The 27,313-nt window shown below is 44.7% G+C and overlaps 1 protein-coding gene across 3 annotated transcripts in view; it reads right to left on the reverse strand.

Annotated features, from left to right (window-relative positions):
* Positions 1–27,313, reverse strand: part of LOC146343739 (alcohol dehydrogenase 1-like) — a 35,633-nt gene that overhangs the window by 4,185 nt on the left and 4,135 nt on the right. For all 3 annotated transcript variants that reach the window (XM_084855701.1, XM_084855699.1, XM_084855700.1), the window contains 7 exons: positions 16,541–16,642; positions 14,631–14,772; positions 6,320–6,407; positions 5,985–6,207; positions 3,744–4,004; positions 2,471–2,606; positions 1,095–1,233 (listed from right to left, as the gene is read on the reverse strand). In XM_084855701.1, the coding sequence (XP_084711827.1) occupies positions 1,095–1,233; positions 2,471–2,606; positions 3,744–4,004; positions 5,985–6,207; positions 6,320–6,407; positions 14,631–14,772; positions 16,541–16,642 (1,091 nt within the window). The remainder of the gene's footprint in view (positions 1–1,094; positions 1,234–2,470; positions 2,607–3,743; positions 4,005–5,984; positions 6,208–6,319; positions 6,408–14,630; positions 14,773–16,540; positions 16,643–27,313) is intronic.

A 27,313-nucleotide genomic window follows, 5' to 3' on the forward strand; every position in this document is an offset into this window, starting at 1 on the left:
AGCTCTAACTAGATGTTGCAAGCTGGTAAATTGCCAGCTGGGACATTTTAGATGGGTTTGGGCAAGGTCCAAGTCCTCACATTTCCAAAGCACGTGAAGGAGAAATGGACATTTTCACCTTATGAACATAAGAACATCAGAAGCACCATGCTGGATCAGACCAAGGGCCCTAGCTTCTGGTTCCCATACTGGCTAGCCAGATGCCTATGAGAAGCTCACAAGCAAGACATGAGTGCAACAGCAGCTTCCTGCTCATGTTCCCCAGCAACTGGCATACAGAGGCATACTGCCTCTGATACTGGAGACAATATATAGCCATCATGACTAGCGGCCACTGATAGCCTTCTCCTCCATGAATTTGTCTAACTCTCTTTTAAAGCCATCCAAATTGGTGGCCATCGCTACATCTTGAACTCCCATCTTTCCTGTGAAGAAAATGGAAAGTTCTTTTGACCTGAAAATTGACACTGAGGTGGAAGTGTTGGACTTGGATCAAGGAGACCTGGGTTCAAATCCCTCTTCTGCCACGAAGCTCACAGGGTACCTTTGGGCCAGGCTAGGGATGGGGGAGAAAGTTGCTTGATTTGCATTTTAATGTGAACGTAACTTGCCTAATCTGCACTTCCCAAAACATTATGCAAACCGAAACACAGTTATACTTTGATATCTGCACTTTACTGATTTTTGTGATGCAGCTCTCCAATTCAAAATGTGTATATTAGGGGACAGTATACACAAATGTGTATATGAGTAAAAATAACATACAGAAATGCATTACATTAAGGAGAATTCTTTGCAAAAATGCATATATTTGGGGAAAGAGGCATATATTAAGAGAAAGGCACACAAGGGTACATACAAACATTTGTGCAGACTTTTTAAAAATTGTAAACTGATGCAGAAACAAGATGAAACAAACTTAATATTGGAAGAATTAGAAACTAGCAAAACCAAAATGGGTTCACCCATCCCTAGGCCGGTCCCTATCTCCCAGCCTAACTTACCATGCAGGGTTTTTGTGAGGATAAAAATACACAACCCTGAGCTCTTTTAAGGAAGGGTAGGATAGAAGTATAAAAAAATGCAAACCTTACCTTTTACCAGAGTACAGAAGCTCAAAGCCTTCACCAATTTTCTCAAAAGGCAATACATGGCTTATTAATGCATCTGTATTAAATTTATTTTTCATGTAATCAGAAACCAGTTTAGGAAGAGCATCTTTTAACTTCCAACCTGGGGGGAAACAAAGGAATATTGGGTCATCCAGCATTTACTACTTTGTTTATTTAACGTGGGGATGTTTGACCTTCACGAAACATATTAGACGATGGAGATAACACTCATTTTTATCAGTTAAGAACACAAACATAGTATAGTCAAAGGCTGATGTGGTGGAAAGGCAAGACAGGAAATGCTTTTTAAATAAATACTGTAGATCAATAAATATGGCCCCAAATTTAGTTTGCAGCCCCATTATATCCATTAACACTTTCCCATGCTGTCCATCAACACTTTATTTGCCTCCTTGCACACAGATTTAATTTCCAGACATTGCACTGCATGTAAATGGGTCCAGGAAGGTTTACCCCATGGTATATCTACACATATCTTCATGCAGTGATATCGCAAGACACATTGGGGATTTGGATCCTACAAACTCTCTGCTGATATTATCTTTTTGCAGATAAGGATGGGGGCTAACGTTAGTGAAGAGTCTTTGTTGGTTTCTGCCCTTTATTGTTCATTGTGATGTCACTTCACAAGGAATGTCTAGCTAAAAACAATGCTTGTGATGTTAGGGAATTGGTACCTGGGCCATGGGCAACCACACCAGAATGGTGTGGTTGCCCATGCAGGATGGATATTTTTGAACCAGGGTCCCCGCTACCTAGGGGCTTTTCTACATGAGGCTTTTAACCAGCCACTTTACTGAGGCTTCTGCTTCCGGATTCTTAGTGGGATTAAGATTGGCTTCTTTATGTGCATTTTTCCCCGTAGGTTTTCTTTCTCTTCCTTTCTATATGTTCCATTACACAATCACTAGATGGCACTGTGGTATAGCCGAATTGCAGAAGTACACAAGGGTTTCATGCCACCTTTCAGGATATATCAGACTTTCCTCATGAGAAAACTCCCCCGTGATACCTGTTGCAAAGAACCAGAGAGGCCCTGGAGGAGGATGGCATCATGTAAAGCACTTGCAAACTACTGTGAGTGAGGATCACGAGTGCACAATAAATGCCTTGTGTAGAAAGGCTCTAGTAATAGCAGGGGAGGAGGGAGCTGGTTTGGAAGCTGAAGATGAGCAGGCAGAAGATACCTTTCTACTGAGTAGGGAAAGGAAGAAAGCCAGGCTTCTATATTTATACCAAGCCTAACCAATTTGAGGCTGCACATCCTATTTCAGTGAATTCATCACCCACAAAGTCGTGCAGTTACGGTCATATGAACCACTTTAACCAATCCACACCTCCAATCAAACACCCAATCAGCTTCTTCCCTGTGAGGACAAGAGTAGGATCGAAGGAGAGCTGTGATCCTGCAGGAGGCGCCCCAACCAGCACACAGATTCCATGACCCAAGTGGCAGGATGCGAGGGCCGTGACCTATTTGAGACACAGAGAAGGATAAGCTAAGAAACCAAAATGATCAAGGAGCAGAATACTGGAACAGATAGGCATGTGTGGTCTGATCCAGCAGGGCTTATGTTCTTATAAGCCAGCTTCTCAAGTCTCCCACTTTTAGATACTCCTTGAAAGTTCATTGCTGATCAAAGGAAAGAACATGGAGGACAGCCACGAGCCCTAGGACTGAACAAACCAACAAAATTTAATGCAGGTGATGCTGCAGCTTGAAAGAAGTGGTTGGAGACAGACAGTAGTTATTAAAGGTGGCATGACAGAGTCCCTTGTAGCACATTTGTCCCACTCAGGGCTGGCATCAGGAGTTGGCACCACTGGGCAGCTTCCAAGGTCCTAGTACCTTGGAAGGGTCCAGTGACACCAGTCTCTGACCAGCACTGGCACTGAGGAGCACCGTAGGCCTACAAGAAACTTTGCCCCATTCTGTGGTTTAGTTCCCCTTCCTTGCCATAAGTATTTGTTTATTCATTTATTTATTAAATTTCTTAATTACCCATCTGGCCAGTCACCCGGCCACTCTGGGCAATGTACAACAGTACAACAGTTTAAAACAGTAAAATAGCACATTAAAACATTGTATTTCTAAAAATACCCTCCCCAAATGCCTGCCTGAACAACCAAGTTTTCAATACGTGGTGGAAGCTCATTAAAGAGGGGGCATGGCGGAGTTCCCTAGGGAGGGAGTTCCACAGAGTGGGGGCTACCACAGAGAAGGCCCTCTCTCTCGTCCTCACCAGCCTAGCTGTCCTGGCTGATGGGACAGAGAGAAGGCCATCCGAGGCTGATCTTGTTAAGCAGCCTATCTGGTGTTGCTGGAGGCGCTCCTTGAGATAGGCTGGGCTGGAACCGTATAGGGTTTTAAAGGTCAAAACCAACACCTTGAATTTGGCCCGGAACACAACTGGTAGCCAGTGCAACTCCTTCAGCACCGGACTGATGTGATCATGCCAGCAGCTGCCTTTAATCAGGTGAGCCACCATGCTGTGTATGGACAAGGCACTTGTGTATCCTCTTTTAAAAGATTCTGCGTAACATCTGCCTTCAGCTACAAAATGGAAAACTGAGCAGAAAAGTTTATCGTCAAGAAGACAGATCACGTACCTCAATATCAATGTGTCCAGTCACTTCAAATGCATAGTCCATGCCAAGACCAGTCATCTCCACAAGCACCTCATTAATGGGCTTCTTGAAATCTTCAGGAGCGATGCACTCAGTGGCTCCTAACTCTTTGGCCTTAGCAAACTTATCTTTGTTGATGTCAACCCCAATAATTCTGGACGCTCCAGCTGCTTTGCAGCCCATGACAACCGACAGACCGACACCTCCCAAGCCGAAGACGGCACAGGTAGAACCAGGTTCAACCTGCCATATAAACAAGGACCCTGTGTTGGGGATTTGCCATGGCTTAAGTAATGCAGCAGGAGCTGGGGCTGTAGCGGGATCAGGACTGGCAAAATCTAAGGCAGACAGGAAGAGAACAGGCAAAGAGATAGCAGTATTCAGGGGAGATAATAGGTTCAAGAAAGGGGGCGAACAGAAAGCACAAGGCTGGAGAAACAAGAGGAATGCAACAAGAAGGCTGAGTTAGGATTGGCACAGGCAGAAAGTAGTTTGGGATCAATTGGAAGATCTTTGAATGATTTGTAGCAGATTGGCAAGGGTTCCCGACTTAATTATGTTATTCATTTCAATATTTATAAATTGCCTTTCTGGTCCAAATTGCTCCAGTTCTTGAACAGAGGCCTCAAAATAGCTTTTCCCACCAAAATTAGGCTGCTGAAATGGAGAAAGCTTGGGGTAACAAGGAGTGGACTTTTATGTGAAAGGACCATGAGCTCAGCTCAGTTCTGCTACTGAACATAAATTCCTACGTCGCTTAGGCGGTGCTCTGAGGCACCCTGTTCTTTAATTCTAAGTGCTTGTCTTTTGCTCCTGGCTCTGGTTGATGGATTGTGGGGTTCTCGTAAAAAAGAAAGTAGCTCCGACTAGCCTGAAATTTGCCCATCTTGGCCTAGGAGATCAAAAATACACCATTGGCCTGCTGACTACCAACAGCTTTTTGCTGCTTCCTTTTAGAACAGGGGTCGTGAATGTCTTTCAGCCCAAGGCCAAATTCAATTCTGGATAAGTTTTGGGGGCCTCATTCCAGTTCTAACTTGAAGAATGATATTATGGCACCATGGTTTCCATTTATTTGCTATATTGAAGCACTTCAAATTTTTGATAAAACTCCAACCAAGTACAGTTGCCTATATTTTTCCTGATAAATACACACACACACACACACACACACACACACACAATGACATATACTTTCCTTTTATATGCTGTATTTTTACTTTCATTAGGTACTGAGCTCCTACTTAGGGCGTTTCATTGCAGATGTTCCATAAGCATATCAGTTATAGACTAAGATTTATAATTAGTGAATTCCTTTGTTTCTTTACTGATTTTGATTTATTATTATGTACATATAATAAATCAAAATCAGTAATATTATTATGTACATTCTTCTTTTTTATTGCCTTTATTTTGTTAACTTTATTTCGAAATTAAATGTAGTTCCATGATACATGTAAAAGGAAAATGGGGCAGGGACAAAAAATACCCCCCAAAATAAGCATATTGTAGCTTTGGGGAGCAATCCTATGGCTGCTCGTTAGTGGCTAGCCACTCCACCTTCCCCCCCTCCCATGCTGCCTCTCAAGCAGCACAGAACGGCCCTGCGCACCACGCTTGGAAGAAGAGTGTGGAGCGGCGAAACAGGGCATTGCGGGGGCGTTCCAGGGCAAGGAAGGTGGAAATGCTAGTACGACACATCCTATGTGTCATCTGGCAGCCACCTCCCCTGCTCCGCCTTCCCGCAGCTAGACAGCCGAAATGGGCTGTCTAGTGGCAAATGCAGGGCGGCTGAAGCGCAGAGGGGATGATCCACTCCACTCTTCTCCTCCCCTGCATTGGATAGGTGGTCACCTCCAAGTTCAGAGGCAGCCGCCTATCCCAGTAGGATTGCGCCCTAAAGCTCTTACTGCCAGGAACTAAGCCTTAAGAGAGGCATTTCAACCTTTTAGAATGGGGAAAAAACTGCACAAAGGCCGAGAAATCACCAAACAGTCAGTGGTTGGGGGACAGGGGAAAGAAGCACGACCATCTGGGAGGTTCCCCTCTCCTGTTTTAGAACAACTGTTGCATGGATGGGCCCAGTGAGAGCAAGGAAGTTCAAAGCTTGCACCTCAAGGAATTTCAGGAATAGCGATTCCTGAAAGCACCCCATCTCTAGCAAGGAAGAACCAGACTCTTATTTTACCTCCTTGGGAAGTACACATGTGAATCCATTTTTACCTTGGCACAATTGATAGCAGCACCATAGCCAGTAGAAAACCCACAGCCAAAGAGGCAGACTTTATCCAGAGGAGCGTCGTCGTGGATCCTTACAATGGCAGCATCTGGCACAACTGTGTATTCGGAGAAGGTGCTTGTCCACAGGAAGTGGTTAATCGGTTTCCCTTTGCAGGTGAACCTGCTGGTCTTGTCTGGCATCAGGTTTTGAAGAGGTTTATAGAGGCTGTTTGAGGAGATTCAGACTGGTCGGTCTCGTAAATTCAGCTAAAAATGCTAATTGTTAATATTATGGAGAAACACACAAATGACTAACAAGAGATGTCAAACAAACTTACTGGGACTTGAGGCAACAGTTAGTTTTAGGACTCAAACAGCAGTCGCATTCTCCACACTGGGGAATGCAAAGAGGAATGACTTTGTCACCTTGGGTGGAAAAAGAACAACAGAGTGAAATATTTCTTATGTTAAAATGTTTGCAAAAAAACCTCATGAGCTACTAAGGGTAAACATATTATTTTAAATAGAACAATCTTTTTTTTAATGTGTTAATGTCAATAAAGCATGACAATTCCCTTCTGATGAATTTTCATTTAGGCTAATGCTGTGCCAAAAATGCTTCCCCACTTTCATGGCAAAAGTGGGGCAGCATTTTCGACTAAGTTCTTAAAATGTTCAAGCCCTGGAGGGGGCTTACCTGGAGAAGAGGTGGTGACAATGCAAGTTCGTTCTCTAACAAATTGTTCCACCTGTACTTGTGGTGACCAAGTTACCAATTAGTGTCCCAGCGGGCTGCTATGTTCGCCCACTATGGAATACCTATGGAAGGCTTCTACGTATGGATGTAGCATAATTCAGATGCATTGTTGGGGGAAATAGATGGCGGCCTCCACTAGGAAGAGAAGTGGCAGGTGGGGAAAGGATTAAACACCGCCTTCCTCCCTTGACACATCTCATTCTGTTCATTATTTATTTATTTACATTCCCTGGGCTTACAGAACTGAGAATAAAATACAATGGAATATTTAAAATACAGCACAGCAAAATGCAGCTGGAAGCTATCCTTTCGTTAGTAGTGGAAAAATAAGAACAGACTTTAAAAGGTTTTTAATAAAACACCAAACCAACATGTGCGCGCACGCGCACACACACACGTTCTTTTGTGTATAGTGTCTGTTTGTGTGTTTTTTATGTAATTAGCTTTTAAAATCTGAATACTGTATTTTTAATGTTTTTAATCTTTGTAAACCGCCCAGAGAGCATTGGCTATCAGGTGGTATAGAAATGTAATGAATAAATAAATAATATAATATAATCCCTACACAAGTTGTTTAAGAGGTCTGGGTAAATAAAAAGATGTGCACCTGACACTGGAAAGGCAATGAGGAATGCATCAGTCAACCGTCTCTTTGCTTATAAACCCCCCCAAACCTCAGGGAGTCTGGGCACTGTAGCAGCCATATTGGGGGTCAGACTAAGTAGCCTCATGCAGTCTCATGCTTCATGTTCTTGCTGAGCTCTTTCTCCCTTGAATATATTGTTGTAAGCTGATGAGACACAGGAATTCCTTATCTTATCAAAGGTCATACAATTGTATATCTTGTTCTCTGCTGTTCTCTTCTGTTCTCTCCTTATCATGGCTACCCTATAACCCAGTTCTTGTATTATAAACAATAGTGCTAGGAGAAGAAATGTTGAGGACTGCAACCCCACGCGGGAGGGGGAGGAGGAGCCATTTCATATGTGTCACAATGTCTATAAAACCAATGTGCTGATGTATTTCGGGGCTTCTGGCTCTTTGGAAATGATTCCAGCCTTAAGCCCGCGCGTTTAATAAAGAATCTCTTTTTTCTTCACTCCGTGGTCTCTCTGACTCTGGGTTCTGCAACATAAATGGTGCCGTGACTCGGATGTGGCAGGCTCTGAGCCAGACAGGTGGCATTTGCCTGCTCTTGATCGCCGCACTGGGAAGACGAGCTCGGCGCATGCCTCCCTTTCTTGGTGCCACCAACCTTTTTGTCGAGTGAATGGGAGAAAGCCTGCGCCGGGATTGCCCAAACGGCAGCAAGTAGCAAGAGAGCCTTGGGAAGCGGAGCAAGGAACTTGAGCCCTGCCTGTATCGCAGCTGCAATTGAGTTGAAACCCACATTGGAAGCCTTCAGGAGAAAGGCAAGTATATGGGAAAAAGAGGACCCCGCCTTTAGGGAGAAAGGCCACTGGGCAGAAAAAAAGAGGGCCCCGCCTTATGAAGAAGGTCAGTGTTGGTGGTATACGTATACAAAAAGAACCTACTCCTTGTGGGTAGAAGGGGGGCCTGATCACACCCCCGAGTGGGCGCCAGTACCCAGCACGCCAGTACTCAGTAGGAAGCTGAGGAAGCTGGGGAAGCCGCTTTCCGCTCTGGTAAAAAGTGGGAAAAGTGGGTGGCAGGGACATATGGATGCAGTGGAGAGATTGATGATTGTGTGAGTGGCTACTGTGGTTTCTGACGCATACCGTTGACCGTCCGGGTGCCCAGGCCAGTAGCAAAGTGCGTGGTGTGTAAAATCCTCTTGTGTCGGCCAGTGAGACCCCTTACTCACTGACCAATTCCCATTCCCTAATTGTGTCTGTCTTCAATTTAGGAGGGAGGCTATGGGTGGTGGGGGAAGCAAACCTTGCACCCCCTTGAGATGTATGTCAAACAAAGAAGGAAAAAGGTTTTTTTTAAAAAGATTCAGAATAGAGAGAGAAAACAGCAAAAAGCTCAAGTTCGAGCTGAGAGAAAAAAAGCAAGATCTGAGGCTGTTAATTAGAGAAATGTTGCAGGACAGTCTGGCTTTTAACAAAGCGTGGGAGCGTGAGAGTGTAAGGCCGAAGAAGTAGCTGTTAGCCTAGTGCACCGAGAGGGGGGGGGGGGGCAGGAAAATTGCCCACAACGTTCTGAGTTGTGTAACATCATCACCTCGCCTAATTGAGATGAAATCCCTAAAAAATGGAAACTGAAAATGAAGACCCAGAAGATGAAGGCAAAATAGAAAATAAAGGTGAAGAATCAGCCCCCAGAGCACAGGCTAGACCCCTCTTCGAGTGAAAAGTGTGCCATAAGACTGTCCCAAAGCAGAATGAAGCGGAGAGACCACGTTGAAGATCTCTGTCAAGGCAACCGTGTTTAGCTTTGAACTGTGTTAAAATTGCATAGAGCCTGTAGCTACTGACCATCGGCTATATGATTTCTGAAGAGCATAACCATTAAGCTTTTGCCGTGGGATTCCCTGCAATGAAGAAATCTCACTGATTTAAGTGTCCAGTGTTACACTGCCTAAGTGTGTGTGCTGAAAAGACCGAGAAACCAGACAGCATGTTCCTGGCCAAGCCAAAATCACGCTACTACCATGCTCCTGAAAGCTGCAATAAACTGTGTAAGCTGGGAGACCCAACCTGATTGAGAAGAAAAAAAGATATTGGAGCAACTGTCTTAAAAAACAATGAGATCTGTGTAGCTGGCTGGCTGACGCTGTCAGTGATGTTACAACTTTAAATTAAGACTATTTTCCTGTTTGAGACCCCAGCGAAGAAAGCTGACCCGAGTTATTTGTTGCCCGTGCCAAAGCAAGAATTTGGTGGCCCTGTACCTCATCGTGTCCTGTTTTAAGCTTGGGATTTACAAATACAAACAAACTGAGAAGCTTACCTTTGAAGTCCTGCAAATCACCCCACCGCCTCCCCGAAGATTAATGGCTGCCTGAAAAATGCAAGTATAAGGCGATGCCCATCACCCCCCAGCGTCCTGAGTTTCGGCACTCAGTGTTTCAGTGCTTTCGTGTACCAGGTTAAAAGAAAAAAAAGAGTAAGTTTTTAAAATGTCTGTGAGAACCTGGCAGAAGTAAAATAAAATTTACAGAGGAGTTGCCCAGGTTAAAGCGTCACGGCTAGAGAGCTGAGCTGTGCCGCTCTGTTTAGACAGAGGCCTTGCTAAAAAGTTAAAGGCCCTTGTCTGTCAGAAGGGGCATAGGGCCACACTTCCCCTTTTTAAACTGATGCAAAAGTGGAGAGCCTTTGCTGGAAACATCTCATCTTCATTGCCCAGAGCCTTCTCTGTTTGCCTCCATCATCATCTGGGCTTTTTAGAGACACTCTGCACATGGACTAAAATTTTAAATTGTCAAAGACTTGCCATGGACAGTGCTGTGAAGCTTTTGATAAACTTGAACTCTCATCGCTGTGGACTGTGTGTCTATGTTTGTAGTCAGCTCAGTGTACAGCAGGCTGAGTTTGATCTATGACTTTTAGATTTCCTTCTGCCAGAACTCATGCAGCATAGAGTTGCCGATGCAAAAATGGTGACCTAGAACTCTTTGCGTGTGTGGGTATGCCCGTCCCTTGATTTTAATGGGCCCTGAGCTTTCAGCCAGAAGAGCAGTATAATTGCTGGATCTGCTTCATCATGCCTTACCAAGCAAAAAGTGTTTTCCATTCATTGTGTTAAATTGCAGAAAAAGTTTGTTGTGTATATTTTATGATTTCTTAAATATCATAAAATATATGTGATATTTGCAAATTAGTGTTAGTTGCAACTCCAAATGATACTAAGTGTGGTTCCCAATAGATGACAAGAAGAAAGAAAAGGCAAGAGGCAAAGAAAAAAAAATATTTGTAGAAAAGAAGCGTGGCCATAGTTGCCCCCAGGGTAAATTAAAAGCAGCTGATTGTGCCTGGAGCTTATTACCTAGGGTAAAGTAGCCACAATAATGTAATAGTTCTTTAAGATGAAGAAAATGTAACTAGAAGGAGAAGAAGAGCCTATCCCAAATGTGTGTCATTGGGACTAGTGTAAGGCAGAAAGGTTTAAGTAAGTGAGTTTAACTTGGAAAAGACAAATAAAGAGACAAGGCTGGTGCATGGAGCAGAAAGTTTTATGTAAAAAGTTTAAAACATGATCTGCAATACAGGCAGATCAGCAAAAAAAAAGAAAGCAAAAGAAAGAGAAAAAATTTGTCTTCCCATACTAATGAATAAAAGTGTTATCAAGCACTTTGGGAAGCGAAGTTGTTTACAGGAAGCTGTGCCTGAGAACCAAACACTTCTAGCCTATGCTGAAAATGCTTGCTAGTGTTGTGTTGCCTCATGAGTAACATGTATGGTATAAAACCCATTTAGCCCAATAGTTCGTGGTTCAGAGAAGCCCAATAGCTCGTGGTTCAGAGAAGCTGTCTAATCCAACCATTAAGTACGCCTGTGTGCTGTAAGTTACCCAATAAAGTCTCCTTGTAAGTAACCCCCCCCCCCACTGGAATCCCAAAACACAAGTGGGGCTAAAGCGCCTCACCCAGTATCAAACCCTGCTGTTAAAATCCATAAAAGCAGGTATAAAAAAGTCAGTTAATATGACCAAAGTGTCTAAAGTGCTGCAAGGTGCCACCGAGGCCCCAGAGCGTACTTGGAGCGTCTTTCAGATGCCTATCGCCAGTACACCCCCCTTGACCCAGAGGCCCAAGAAGACGTAAACGAAAAAAGAAAAGAAGAAGACCCGGCAGAGGCAGAAGATTCTTAAAAAAGAACCAGTGTGCCCAGTGTGGACAAGATGGACATTAGTGGCATGAATGCCCAAATAAAATAAATCAAATACACCAAAGAGAAAACCAAAGGGGCCAGAATAGGCGAAGAGGGAGACAGCTTGAGAGGGGCCGTGACATTGACTGTGAGGACGTGACATTGACTTCATGATTGACACTGGAGTGGTATCAAGAGCAAGCAAACGTTAGCCTTAAACAAGAAGTCCAAACACTGAGCAAAGTTCTTCAAGCCCAGCGTCGCTTTGTCTTAAAAAATAAGCCATTCCCATCACAGAAGTTCATCCTTTCCAACCAAGAGTTAAAGTATAAGTTAAAAAGGGAAAAATAACCCTTTGACTCCCAGATGGAGAAGACTGAGAACTGTCATACTTTCCACCCCCGCAGCTATGAAAGCAGCTGGAGTTAAACCCTGGATACATTAAACACGAGTCAAGAGAGCGAGAGGGGGAGAGTAGACTATAAACAGAAATCCTGAAAATTCTTTAAAAATCATTCTGAAAAAGCAGTAAGAAGACTCAGGCTAGACCTTACTGTGGACACACCGGGAGACTGTCCCCCTGCGTACGGTCAGATCTGCAACTGGAGAATTGAAGAAGGGGACTAGACCCTACTGCAGCTTGCCAGGTGAATAGCTGCCCGGCGTACGGTCAGATCCCAAAGAAGATCAAACATGCGTCTTGTAGTGTTAGTAGTGTTGCATTGTGTTTCCTTAATAAGGTGCAAAAGGGGGGGTCTGCCCCTAGAAAGAGAAGTTTTTCCCAGCGATTTGCTGATAATTACTGGCTTCACCTGGCTAACATCACGAGAATAAAACGTTTTTGTTTGCCAAGAGATATACCTGCAAACAGGCTTATTAGCTCTTGCCTAATACCTGTCTGTAGACATCCTGGGAAAATTCAAAAAGATACCATGTTAATAGTTTATGGTGTAAGTTTAACTTATTCCCAAAATGCTAATTGGGGCTTGGTTGCAAAGATCCTACCCCCTACAGAGTTCACTCTACGCACCCCCATCGTTGCTGAAACAAATGCTACGTGTGCACGAATGCTTAATTGTCAAAAATTTTCCAGAAAATACAAAGCTATCCCTGGCCCCCTTCCACTGTAATAAAATTCAAAACATATCTTTTAATGATGCCCACATACTTTTGCCTCATAGATGGTTTTAGACATGTAGTTCCCGCACTTGGTCATTCATTCCTGCCAACTTGTCTAATAACCACCCATGTTGCCTCAGCCGCCAATTGAACTGGTGCCAATTCTTCCCCTGTAGCCCGAGAAAATCCATCGACAGCAGCCTCGAGCACTCCAACTAACTAAAAATTGTAATAGTCATATGCAGTTATATTCTGACTCAGAAAAATTGGCCTTAGCAATGTCACTGGTTGGGGTTCCAGGTTTAGCCTTGGCTGATAGTCTGGAGATCAACCGGTTAGCTTGCAGCTTAGCCAAAAGCATAAATGCCACCTCACAAGCATTGTCATTGTTAAATAAAGAGTTGCGTGATCTAAGAGGTGCAGTTCTAGAAAATAGAGCTGGTATAGATTACCTCTTCCTTCTTCATCATTTAAGTTGTGAGACACACCAAAAGCTCTGTTGTTTTAACTTAACTGATAATGGCAATGCTGTAGATGAACAGATCAACAAGCTGCACAATATAGTAGCTAACAAAACAATAAGACAAAACAATTAGCTAAATTAGTTAACCCCTTGGCTTCCAGATCTTAGCTGGTTGAAAGCATTGTTCATCCTAATTCTACCAGTGTTGTTCATAGAGATACTGTTATGTCTCTGCGTTCCTTGTCTTATGTGCTGTTTAACCAATCTGTTTTATGTCTCAGCTAGTAAAACTGCTGCCCTCTACGCTCTAATAGCCCAACAAGAGGCTAAGTAATATGTATGTCACAAAAAGCTTTGTATAGTTATCAGAAATGCTATAATTGTAATGAAATTATGCATTTAAGGGGGGAATGTAGCAGCCATATCGGGGGTCAGACTAAGTAGCCTCATGCAGTCTCATGCTTCATGTTCTTGCTGAGCTCTTTCTCCCTTGAATATATTGTTGTAAGCTGACGAGACACAGGAATTCCTTATCTTGTCAAGGTCATACAATTGTATATCTTGTTCTCTGCTGTTCTCTTCTGTTCTCTCCTTATCATGGCTACCCTATAACCCAGTTCTTGTATTATAAACAATAGTGCTAGGAGAAGAAATGTTGAGGACTGCAACCCCACGCGGGAGGGGGAGGGGGAGCCGTTTCATATGTGTCACAATGTCTATAAAACCAATGTGCTGATGTATTTCGGGGCTTCTGGCTCTTTGGAAATGATTCCAGCCTTAAGCCCGCGCGTTTAATAAAGAATCTCTTTTTCCTTCACTCCGTGGTCTCTCTGACTCTGGGTTCTGCAACACACTGTTTAATTCTGGGCCTCCAATGTGGTGCCGATGGGCAATAATATGCCCATGGACACCTCTCTTGGTGCCCGCCAGGCTTCCTGCCTCTCCTGATTTTTATTTTATTTCTTAAGATTTTTTTAAATTAAAAAAAATCAACAGGGGGGATGGCCTGCTGCAAAGTGAAGGGCTGTCTTCCAGCAGCATTTTTACTGGGGTTCAAAAGACTGGCTTTGTGGTTTGGGAGCTGGGAGTCCCCTGTGCCTTGTACTTGGTTTCTTGGTCAAGTTGGTTTTCTTTTAGTCTCACCAGTTTGCCTTCTGGGAAATGAAAGTTTTGTGACTGACTGTGCCCACCATGGCAGCTACGTTATAAATAGGCAAGCCCCCCTGTGACAGCCATTTTGTGACAGTGCCCATGACACTATCTCAAAATTCCAAATGTGCCCACTGACGCCAAAAGTTTAGGGACCCCTATTAATGCATTAGAGCCCTTCCCCAACTTAGTGCCCTCCAGATGTTTGGGACTACAGCTCCCAGCATTTCTGACCAATGGTCATGCTGGCCAGTGCTGACAGGAGTTGAAGTACAACTGATGAGGAGGGCACCAGGTTAGGAAAAGCTGCTTTAGATAATGACTGAAAATACTAGCTCTGACCAATGCAAAGGCCCTTGTGAGATCCTCCTCTACCTCTTCCTTACCTGGTTTTACACAAGTGACTTCGGGTCCAACACTTTCAACAATCCCAGCTCCTTCATGGCCAGCAATAACCGGGTAGTCTATGTTAGGAAAAACACCTTTCAATACATGATCATCTGTCCGACAGATCCCCGTGGCCACTATCTGTGTGGAAAATGCAGTGTGTTATTTCAAAAGGTGCAAAAAGATGTTCATGTCAGTTATTTAGAAGACGTTCACCAAGAATGCTACCCATGTGAACTAGTCTAAATCTGACTAATTATGACATGAAAGACCAGCCAGTGATACACATTCAGGGGTTCTCTCTCCGGTGAAGGTTTTCTTTTTCAAATTTGGGGGGGAAAAGTGGTTCGGTAGGAAGGTTTAAACCTCCCCTACCCATGCACAGTGGTCTCGATGACTGGGCCCCATGCTCTTACATTATGGTAAACAAAATGGTCAGGATCAGAGGCATGCTATGTATTTAACGTAGCATGTAGTTTAGCCCTATCAGTCTCTGTTTTAGTAAAGAGCTCTGGGATGGAGAGGGTGAGTCACAGGAGAGGGTGTGCTGTTGAGTTAGAGTAGGGGTGCAGAACCAAATCCGGCCCTAGTGGGGGCCAATTCCGGCTCTCTGGGGTTCCCCAGAAGGCCTTCCCTTCCCCTAATTCAACCCTCTTTCTCCCAACAATTGATTTCCTGGCTTTTGTGCAGTGTTTCCCCATTCTAAAAGGCTGAAATGCCTCTCCTAAGGCGTAGTTACTGGCGATGAGAGCTTTAAGCTACAATATGCTGGCCTTTTTGGTATAGCTGGCCCTGCTGCTTTTGCCTTCGGCCCTTCCCACCATGGGCCTCCTGAAAGCTTCTCTGAAATGGAATTTGGCCCTCGAGCTGAAAGAGGTTCTGCACCCCTGAGTCAGGGCCAGTCTGCACATATAATAAAGGGGCATGTAATAAGTAACGCTGGTGGATGATCTTTGTCCAAAGGCTGACAGAGAGAGCACTTCCCTTATTGGATTGTACTCAGAACTTTTGAATATACCTTGCTTTTTATTGCTATGCAAGTTTCGGTTTATGTTTTCATTTTTTGCATGGAGTACACCCAGTTCTGCCTATTGCCACTTTGTCAACAGACAACGGCAAAGAAGGAAGAACCTCTCTGTGTCTCACAGTGGAGGCTGGTGGCTCCAATTTCGGTGGGCTGTGAGTCCTTTCTGGGCTGAACCTATTTTGGGGGCAGGGTTCAGCACCTTGGATAGCTCCTTTAGAGTTCTGGCTGGTTCTGACTGAAACCCAGAACGCATGCACAGCCCCACTGAAATTGGAGCAACCAGCCGCCACTGGTTTCTCATACTATTAGTGACCCGATTCTCCTAGTGCCGGATCTTTTGTAGCCAAAAAGGTGCCATCTGTGCACAAGAGGGAGGTATCTGCAGGCCTTGGAGAACCTTAAGGTTTGCAAGTACAAAATGTATTTAGGAAAAAACCTCTTGAAGACACAGAAACACACCCCGCCACCACAAAACAGCACAATGGGGACTATTAAATGCCGCTTGACGGGGGGGGGGGGGAGATGGAATGGAGTAACCTGGAAAAGGGCAGGACTCCAGCCAGCCAGCCATGAACAGGAGTACTCCACCCTGCAACACTTTGTTGCAGGTGCCACTTGTCATTTCAGTTTTCCAAAACCATCACCTCTACACTCACTGCTCCCCACTTAGGCACAAGGTTGCTCACCCACTACAACAGCCTCCCCCAACTTGGCACCCTCTAGATTTGTTGGACTACAACTCCCAGCATCCCCAACCATGGGATGCTGGGTGTTGTGGTCCAAAACATCTGGAGTGCACGAGATTGGGGAAGGCTGCATTACAATAATAATTCACTCAAAGCACAGAGTGGGGAATGTTCCTGTTTGAGTGCGATCTTTTACCTTCACTCGAATTTCATGACATCTTGGTGGCGCAACTTCCACGTCCTCAACAGAAATTGCTTTGCCAGCTTCCCAGATGATCGCAGCTTTGCATTGAATCACCTGTGAACATGGGATGCCACCCAAATAGGTCAGAGAGGAATTTAAAGGTGCTCTTCTAATGGTTTAAATGAGTTTCCCCGAAACCAGAGTGGTGATGTAAACGTTAAACCAAAAGTGAAGTTAGTTGTACTTCTTTTCTTTTCTTTTTGAATATATATTTATTTATTTTATCTTTATAAATGAAATAAACAATACCAAAATTACCAGCAGCCTGATCAATACTACAATTTCCCAACAATACAATACTCTGATGAGGACACCACAATAACAAAAAGAGAAGGAAAAAGAAAAAAGGAAAGGAAAAGAGAGGAGGAAAGGAAGTGAAGAAAAAAGAAGATTCCCCTCCCCCCTCCCTCTCCCTCCCCTTTAAAGAATTAAGTTTAAACTCCAATACATCCCCCCCCCCCACTGGCCTCTGATGCCATTCTATTTTAAAAACTAGATCTATAACCTTAACAATTTTACAGTTTAATAAACAACCTTACATTTCAATATCATATAATCAATCTTATATCAAAGAAACAGGTCTACAGTTCATTCCCCATAGCCTATATTATTATTTTTAATAATAATAATAATTAAAAGAAATATAGTGTTATATAATAATAAATTTAAAACTTAAAATAAACCTTCAACAATCAGAAATATTTTTATATAGAAATGCATGTGCACAATTACCCTCAAACAATAAATTTAAATACAGCATACCATATCTATTTCAAAATAAAAAATATAAAGAAAAGCAAGGGAAAAAAAGAAAAAAGAGAATAAACAAATATATGTATAATCATTTATCTTCTGACCTAGCCTGGATCATGTAGACTAAACACAAGCAGTTAACAAAGCTTGTTTAAAGATTCCCGTTCATAGGGTTGTAACAGAATTCTCATGCATTTTTACTTTCAGCCATGCCTCCGCCATTTCATGATTTAGAAACTTCTTCATCTGACCTTCAGACACAATACAAAGTGTAGCAGGATATTTTAAGTAATATTGTAAGTTCATTTGTGTTGCCATATTTTTTGCTTTGATAAATTGCCTTCTTTTATTCACCACATCTTTGATGTAGTCTGGAAATAACATAACTTTATCTTGTTTCCAGGAAAGGCTTCCACCCTCTCTTGCCAAACGCAGGATATAATTCTTTGTGGAGACTTTTGCAAATTGGACTATTATCATGTAATCAGTCCCTTTAGCATTTGGCACACAAAATGCCTGCTCAATATCAAGGAAATAATCAGATGGGATAGGGAATATCTCATCCCTATCCCATCTGAAAAGTTTATCCACAAAAATAGGCAATTTTACATCATTAGACAGATTTTTAATCCCAATAATATGTACATTGGATCTCCTTGTGAAGGCTTCCATTTGCGAAATTCTATCAGAGGCATTTTTAAAACAAATTTGTGTCATAGTTTCATTTCCTGCCACTCGGTCTTCTAGCTCATTAACTTTCATCTCCATTTTTTGCCATGACACATTAATTAAATCTACAGCTCCTTGCAAGGCGGTGATGGAATTTTGGATTAAATCCAATCTTTTGGCTTGCTCCCTAAATTGCGAAGATAAAGTCTTTATCAGAGTAAATAATTCCCCTATATCTTCTGTTCTTGAAACTTTTGACACAGGGGGTGCGGGGGGAGTTGATGCCAGTTCCTTTCTTCTCCTCGGTGCAGACATGTTTCTCTCAAACAGATCTTGCAGGTCCTCAGAAGTTCTCAAATATTGTTAACATTTCTTAAATCATCCCTCAGAAGTTGTTGATATTTCTTAAAGCATATATTATTATGGAACACATCAGCCCTGTTTTCTCCTATGAAATAGGAGTCTCACTACAGTTTTTTGCGTCGGTAAAGCTCTGGAGAGATAATCCTGGAATCCAGCCCCCCCCCACTATCTCGAGGGGGGTACTTTTCTCCAAGATATTATCCAGATGTTGCCTTGCCCCCCCTTTAATTCCAGGGGGGAATGAAAAGGTTTTTCAACCTTTTAAAAAGCTGTTTGAGAAAGCTCCCACGGAGCACAGGTGGAATGCTACCAGAGCGACATTGGTTCCAACCGGAAGTCCATTAGTCGTACTTCTAAGAAGGTTTTTTTTTTCTTCTTCTTTTTACTTGTGGACAGATTTGGTGATACAAATCCCTGCCAGTCCTTGCTCACTCACCTGGATTGCTCCTAGTAGTTTGCAGCACAATCCCATGTATGTTTACTCTGAAGATTAATTGTGCTCAGTGGCACTTACTTCCAGACACATGAGCATAGGATTGCAGCCTTATATTTGCTGTAATCACTGTAGATCAAGGGTGTTGCACCTTAGGCCCATGGACGAAATCTGGCCCTCCTGGGGTTCCCCAGATGGCCAACCCCTCTTCCCCTGGCCCCTCTCTCCAACCACCGATCATTTGGTGGTTTCCCAGCTTATGCATAAGGGGATGGCCATCTGTTTTGTTCCCAGTCTGAAAGGCTGAAATACCTCTCCTACGTTACTGGCAGTAACTAAACTAAAATATGCTGGGTTGTTGTTTTTGTATTTTGGTGCCTCCCCTTTTTGCTTCAGCTCTGCCCACTGCTGCAATGCAGTCCCTGAGAGCTTGTCCAAGACTGAATTTGGCCATCAGGGTGAAAGGGGTTCCACATCCCTGCTGTAGAAGAGCATGCCACTATCCCGGTGTAGCTTCTTCCAAGCGTCACTAATTTCGCACATCCAATGCTCACAAATTTGGAAACACTGCACTGCCAGCCAGCTCAAATGAACGAGGGGGCCATTTGGATGCTATTAATAGTGAACGGGGTTCATTACACAATAGCAATAGCTTTTTAAAAGTTCCCATATTGTTGTCCCTGTTGAAAAGGTACTGTAGCTCAGCGGCAGAGCACATACTTTGCATGCAAAACATCCCAGCTGCAGTTCTCTCCGTTTCCACTTAAAGGATCTGAAGTAGCAGGGCTGGACAAGACCTCTGCTTAGGACTTGAAAGAGCCTGCTATCAGTTAGGCAAGGCCAATTCTGTCAAGCCGGTAAATCAGGGATGGGGAACCTATTTCAGCCAAGGACCAAATTCCATTTAGGAGATTATCTCAGGGCGGGCTCAAGGCAAAAGGGGGCAAAGCCAAAAGCAAAAGGGGTGGTGCCAAAATTACAAAAACACCCCCCGCCCCAGCATATTGTCGCTTAAAGCTCCTACTGCCAGTAACGAAGCCAATGGAGAGGCATTTCAACCTTTTGGAGTGGGTGGTGGGGAGGGAATGTGCAAATGCTGGGAAACCACCAAGCAATGGACATTCAGGGGAAAGAGGCACGGCCACCTGGAGAATCCCAGACGGCTAGATTTGGCCTGCAGGCCTAAGGTTCAGCACCTCTGCCTTACAGCTCCTACGCAGTGTAGGGATGTCAGAGAATTCCGTGCCGGTGCATTCAGCCCCCCGAAATCCGTCACGGAACGAAGCCTCCGCTCCCCCAACCCACGAAAGGCGCACGGGACGAAGTCCCCACCACCCCCACCCCATGAAAGGCATGCGGAACAGAGCACTTACCTTCTCCTGTCCGCGCTGCTTTGTGAATGGCGGCCGTCCTGCGGCTGCCATTCGCTTCCTCCTCTTCATAGCTGTGATAGGCTACGTAAATACTTACGTAACCTATCACGGCTAACGCAGGGACGGGGGGGGGGGAACCCAGCGTACGCAAATGGCGGCGGATACCGCCATTTGCGTACGCTGGTTTTTCCCCCCTCCTGCCATGATAGGCTACGCAAATATTTACGTAGTCAATCACGGCTCAATACAGGGACAAAAATGGCAGTGGCTACAACAGCCACCATTTGCGTCCCTGCAGGGCTGCCCAGCGGCCGGATGGCTGGCTGCGGGCAGCTGGAGCTGGCCGGCGGCTCCACAGCTTGGCCACAGAGTGGAGCCGGCTGGGCAGGATTCCGGGAGGAGGGACGGAGCGCCTCCCTCCCCGTCGAGGATTCCAGGGGGAGGGACAGAGCACCTCCCCCCCACCGCGGATTGCCCGGTGCGGAGCCAGGTAGGTGTTTTGTACATCCCTACGCAGTCGCGGGAACCAGAAGGCTCCTGCGTAGCCTGATGACATGCCCCTCTCCCCCAACTCAACCCCCAAGATGTAGTTGGGAGTAGGCCTCTCTGCTTTGCTCTCTCTGATGCTTGCCTAAAATGGTTGGTTATTATCAAGGCTGAATCTATACACAGCATTTATACCGTTATCATAACTACTGAAACACATGACACCAATGGGCACCAATAGTTTTGATAGCGGTATGATAACAGTGTAACTGCTATGTGTAGATTCAGCCCAAGCGTTTACTTTTCATTTGTAGTTTCCAAACCCCAGGCCTGCGATCCCCACCATGCAGTAAATGAACGATCAACATCATGTCCATGTAACTGTTTTTAAATAGACACTGGCAATGTTAAGTAAGCCTTGTACAGTTCCAAGTAAGAACTTCAGCTGTCCACTAGCATGAGTCCCTTAGTGAGTCAAGGAAGTAACCTCCCCGGATTTTCTGAAGCGTTAGTGATCTCCCCTGAGCTGATGACAAAAATGGCTGGAGATTTGATGTAGAAAGGAACAGTCTTAGTTCTGGAACTCCCTTGATCAATCTCATTAGCCAAGCCTGGAAACAGTATTATTTGCGTCTGACCCTGCCTTCGGGTGAGCTTCCCTTTCTCTCTGGTCTGATGGAGCACCGCACAGCGGTGCAGGCAAACTGTGATGATTCCATTTTACATCCAAGGAATAATCTCTCCAGGAAGGTCCAAAACCTCCCAAAGCAGGATTGTTATTGTTACGCACACCCCAATTCTCCAAATGGTGAGACGTCTCAGAGCCACAGCACTTACCCAGGTTTTGGTTCTCTTTGGAAGGAGGTCCCTGGAGGCTTACTGGCCTTTTGTATTATTTGTGTTTATTTACTAATATACAGTCAGGGCCAGAAATATTGGAACAAGGATAACTGTTTTGGCAGTTGGCCTTTGTATACCACCACATCAAAGTTGAAAGGAAACACACCCAGATGGGAGTGAAGTCAGGACTTTCAGCTGTAATTCAAGGGGTTTGACAAAAGTGGGGCACTAACCATTCAGGAAGGACAGCCAGTGGCATACGCACACACCCATCACTGGGGGCTCATAAGTAATGGAACAAACCAACATCATTTCAAACTTAAGGACCGCCTTTAATACCTGGATGAAAATCCTTTGCAGTCAATGACTGCCTGAAGTCTGGAACCCATGGACATGACCAAATGCTGAGTTTCCTCCCTCGAGATGCTTTGCCAGGCCTTTACTGCAGCTGCCTTCAGCTGCTGCTTGTTTGTGGGTCTTTCTGCCTTCAGTCTTGTCTTCAGGAAGTGAAAAGCATGCTCTATTGGGGTGAGATCAGGTGACTGACTTGGCCATTGAAGAACATCCCACTTCTTTGCCTGGAGAAACTCTTGGGTAGCTTTTGCTGTATGTTTTGGGTCATGATCCATCTGCAATATGAAGCAGCGTCCTATCAGTTTGGCAGCATTCGGCTGAATCTGAGCAGAAAGTATAGCCCTATACACTTCAGAATTCATCCTGCTGCTTTTATCAGCAGTCAGGTCATCAATAAACACCAGTGACCCAGTTCCATTGGCAGCCATACATGCCCATGCCATAACACTGCCTCCACCATGTTTGACAGATGATGTGGTACGCTTTGGATCATGAGCTGTCTCTTTCCTTCTCCATGCTTTTCTCTTCCCATCATTCTGGTACAAGTTAATCTTGGTTCCATCAGTCCAAAGAATCTTATTCCAGAACTGGGCAGGCTTTCTTAGGTGTTTGCTGGCAAAGGCTAATCTGGCCTGTCTGTTCTTGAGTGTTACCAGTGGTTTGAACCTTGTTGTGAAGCCTCTGCATTTACATTCATAAAGCCGTCTCTTGACTGTAGATGTTGACAGTGACATGCCTACCTCCGCAAGAGCGTTCTTGACCTGGCTAGATGTTATGAAAGGGTTCCTCTTCACCATGAGCAGAACTCTGCAGTTATCCACTTTAGTTGTCTTCCGTAGTCTTCCAGGCCTTTTGCTGTTGCTGAACTTGCCAGTTAATTCCTTCTTTTTCAGGATGTTCCAAACTGTTGTATTGGCCACTCCCACTGTTTTTGCGATCTCTCTGATGGGTTTATGTTGTTTCCTCAGCCTAATGATGGCCTCCTTCACTCGCATGGGCACCTCTTTGGACCTCATGTTGGGAGTTCCAGTGAACAGCCACCAAATGCAAATGTAACACTCAGAACCACCTCCAGGCCTTTTACCTGCTTGATTGGTCATGGGGTACCCAGGAAACAGGCCACACCTGGCCATGCAGCTGCTTTTCAGCCATTCGTTCCATTACTTATGAGCCACCAACGATGGGGGGGGGGGCTGTATGCCACTGGCTGTCCTTCCTGAATGGTTAGTGCCCCACTTTTGTCAAACCCCTTGAATTAGAGCTGGAAGTCCTGACTTCGCTCCCATCTGGGTGTGTTTCCTTTCAACTTCAATGTGGTGGTGTACAGAGGCCAACTGCCAAAACAGTTATCCTTGTTCCAATATTTCTGGCCCTGACTGTATAGGTTGAGCATGGGTGGAGGCACACAGCCTGAACACTCCAGCAGTCAGCCAGCACCCTATGATGCTTCCAGAGCCCAACATTAAGCTCTCTCTTTGTTCTCAGTCTGCCTCAGACTGCAGTCTTGTACTTTTGTTTTCTTGTAAAGACACCTGGGTTACAGCATCTTTAGCTGGGGCTGGGAGAGGAGAGATCTATTCAGAACATTCCCCAACATGATTCCATATTGACAGCAGTTGAGCAACTATTGAGTCCTATGGAAACATATCGCCTCTATTTTACGTAACAAGGGGTTGTATCCAATGTTAGTCCTATGCTGAGTAGACCCATTGAAATGAATGGGGCTTAGTCATAACTTACAAAATCCCCATTCATTTCAATGGGTCTGCTCTAAGTAGGACTAATATTGGATACAACCCAAAGGATATACTGGGCTAGACAAGATCTGCCGATATTTCCACTGTACTTCTGCTGTTTCTGTTGCACTAGTAGGACTCACCACTGGTACAACAGGAAGCTAGCACTTCTTCAACCCTGGAAATAAGCCCAAAGGCTCATTTCTGGAATGAGACAGGGCAGTGGAGCTCCCTTCTGCAAGCTCCACTAATCTGCCCCATTTCAGAAATGAGCCTTTTGGTTCATTTCCATTTGCTTCCGGATCCACTAGCTTCCCATTGCATTAGCAGTGGGTCTTACCAGTGCATGGGCAGCATTGGATACTGCCCAATATATATCGGGGGATCACTTTTTGGTACCCCAATCACACACAAACTGACTTCTGTGCTACCTACTTTCTGAAGGGCTTTGTTTTCCCCCCTTGAGGGCTGACAGACTTGTTTCCCTCAGAGCGTTATTGGGCTCCTTCACACGGAGCTTTTATCCTGTGATGGAGATGGCTCCTTCATGGAAGTTTGCGGGCTCTTTACATGATGCTGTGACCCTGCCGTGACCCTCCTGCACGAAATGCCCTTTGTTCCATTTTTAAATAGATCACAGATAATGAGCTATCAAATTACCCACACCCGCCCCCCATTGTGGTCCGCTGCAGTTTCCTCTGTGAAAAGAGTAAAAGCGGCAAGAAGAGGAGTGAGATCAGTGAGAGATAATGGAAGACTCAGATACGGAGAGAAGGAGGGGGAAGCGGGTGAAAAAGGGAGTCGTTGGGATCCTGCATTTAAAATGGAAGGAGAAAGCCCCGTTTTAAATTCAGAATTTTAGGCTGGTGTAGAGATGTCCATTGTCCTCCTGGTAAGACCTGCTGATTTCTAACTTGGACATGGGTGCTCGCAATTGTTTCATTAACGTCTGGATTTATCTTCGCCACCAGTTTTATGCCACTTATTCTTTTGCCATAAAAGCTCAGAAGAGTCAGGACAAGATCGCCTTCCTCATTCTGTGCTATTGCAAACACAACAGTGTTCTGTTGGCATCTTGCCTTTCTCTTGATCATCAGTTTGTTTGCTTGTTCTTTTGGCACTGACTTCTTCCCCAGAGTGCACATGTGAAGTCAAGGGCAAGGTCTCCTCCATTTCCATGCCCTTCAGTGTGCTGTTTTAAAGGATTTAAAAGACACTTAACAAAGTCCCTATGCTTCAGAACTCAAGTACGGCGGTTTCCTTTGTCTCAGCCTCTGCCCCCTTTTTGCATCCGTCCAGTTCCAATTGCATACAATTGCCACAAATCTCTGGCTTTGTGTGAATAAGCTAATCAAAACATTGAATCATCGAGATTCTGCTGCTGTTGGAAACTATAGAGGGTAAGGAAGTAAGGAATCGGGTTGGTGCAATTTGATAACCCCCCCAGCCTAACCGGGCTTGTGCTCTGCCAAGGGCAGGTGGGAAATGATCAGGAAAGGATAATACCCTGGGAACAGCAGAAACCTCAGGAATGTATATGTATTCATTCAGTTTAGCCTGTCCTACCCTAAGGACCTGGGATGGGTAGCAGCAAGTTAAAAGCATTACTCATATGCGGTTGCCTTATACTGATTCAGACCATTGGTCCTTCTAGCCCGTACTGTTTACTCGGAGAGGCAGAGGGTAGCTCTCCAGGGCCTCAGGCAAGGGTCTTTCCGCATTACCTGCTACTTGATCTTTTTAACTGGAGATACCAGGGATTGAACCTGGGACTTCCGTATGCGCCGCATATGCTCTGCAACTGAGTGGCCACCCTTTGCCCATCCATTTGTAGATTAAAATGCTTCCCTCATACAATCCTATTCGTGCCCCTCCACAAAGCCAGCAAAAATAAATAGATGTGGAAGACACTCTGAGGTATAGGTTATACCAGAGGAGGGTGACTTGTGGCCCTCCAGATGTTTTGGCCTACAACTCCCGTAAGCCCTCACCATTGGCTATGCCGGCTAGGGCTGATGGGAGCTTTATTTCTGTTGGCTTTGTGGAGGGGCACAAATAGGATCACATGAGGTTTATACCTCTGGCAGGTGCTTACTGGGCATAGGACCTTTACATCACAACCCTATGCATGTTTACTCAGAGGTAAGTTCCACTCTTTTCAGTGACGGTTACTCCACAGTATGTGTTTAGGGTCGTGGCCTTAATAGGGACCAGCGTTTTTGGGGGTGGTGGTAATTTTTTCATTTTTCAAAAGAAATTATAAACATACATCAATATTGATTCAAAATCCCTCCCGAATCCCTCCCCCAGTTTGGACAGTTTCAGGATTCTTCTTCTCCCTTATTTATTTTCTGTTTCTATTCCAGGGTACTATAGTAATTCATCCTGTTTCATTCCTTTATTATCTTCTTCTTTTCATGAGTCCCACAAATTTCTATAAGCTTCCACCAAGGTTATGCTACTTGAATCTTTTTTAATAAAATCTATATATTTTTGCCAATCCTTCCTGAAGGTGTCTCTCTTCTTTGTTCCTCTGACTGTAGCCATGAAATTAAAAGACGCTTGCTCCTTGGGAGGAAAGCTATGGCAAACCTAGACAGCATAGTAAGAAGCAGAGACATCACCTTGCCGACAAAGGTCCGTCTAATCAAAGCTATGGTTTTCCCAGTAGTAACGTATGGCTGTGAGAGCCGGACTATAAGGAAGGCTGAGTGCCGAAGAATTGATGCTTTCGAACTGTGGTGCTGGAGAAGACTCTTACGAGTCCCCTGGACTGCAAGGAGGTCAAATCAGTCAATCCTAAAGGAAATCAACCCTGACTGCTCACTGGAAGGACAGATACTGAAGCTGAAGCTCAAATATGTTGGCCACCTAATGCGAAGAGAAAACTCCCTGGAAAAGACCCTGATGCTGGGAAAGACTGAAGGCAAAAGGAGAAGGGGACGGCAGAGGATGAGATGGCTAGATAGCATCACCAATGCAATGAATATGAACTTGAGCATGCTCCGGGAGAGAGCGCAGGACAGGAAGGCCTGGCGTGCTATGGTCCATGGGGTCACGAAGAGTCGGACACGACTGAACGACTGAACAACAACAACACTCTTAACTTCTGTGTCAACTTTTCAATAGGGTGTCAACTGTGTCAACTTTTCAATTTTACAACCAAAAATGCATGCATGAGTAGGGCTCCTCATGCAGTCTACCCAGTGTAAAAAAAAAAAAAGAAAAGAAAAATAATGATGGACAGAGTCTGTGATTAGAGGCTATATAAAAAGGTAGCTTTTAATGCCTTTATCCTTAGTTCATCTTGTATGGGTTTGGGGTTAGTCTGAATGATCTCTCAAGGATTCTCCCAACTCTGTGAGGTGGCTTGCACGTAACAAGAAGCCACTGTGGGTGAAGTTCCCCATCGGGCTTCTTGCTGTGGCCACCATTTTGAGTATTCAGGATGCAGTGGGTTGGGGTGGCTGACAAACCACTCAGAACTCATGGGCTGTTTTAGGGTTGCGGATGGCTTGTCAACCACCCTAACAAACCACCCTCACCGGGTTCACACATAACGAGAAGCTACAGCACACCCCGTTGTGCCCCAAATATTCAATATGGCCACCGCAACAAGAAGCCCTGCAAGGAAATTCACCCATGGAAATTCACCTGCTCATTATGTGTGAACGGGGCCTGTGAATCCGTGGTTGTGAAAAGAGACTACCAGAATGAG

The sequence above is a fragment of the Heloderma suspectum genome, chromosome 5, assembly GCF_057233095.1.
Source record: "Heloderma suspectum isolate Gila_16-S chromosome 5, 16-S_ref, whole genome shotgun sequence".
Classification (NCBI taxonomy): Eukaryota; Metazoa; Chordata; class Lepidosauria; order Squamata; family Helodermatidae; genus Heloderma; species Heloderma suspectum.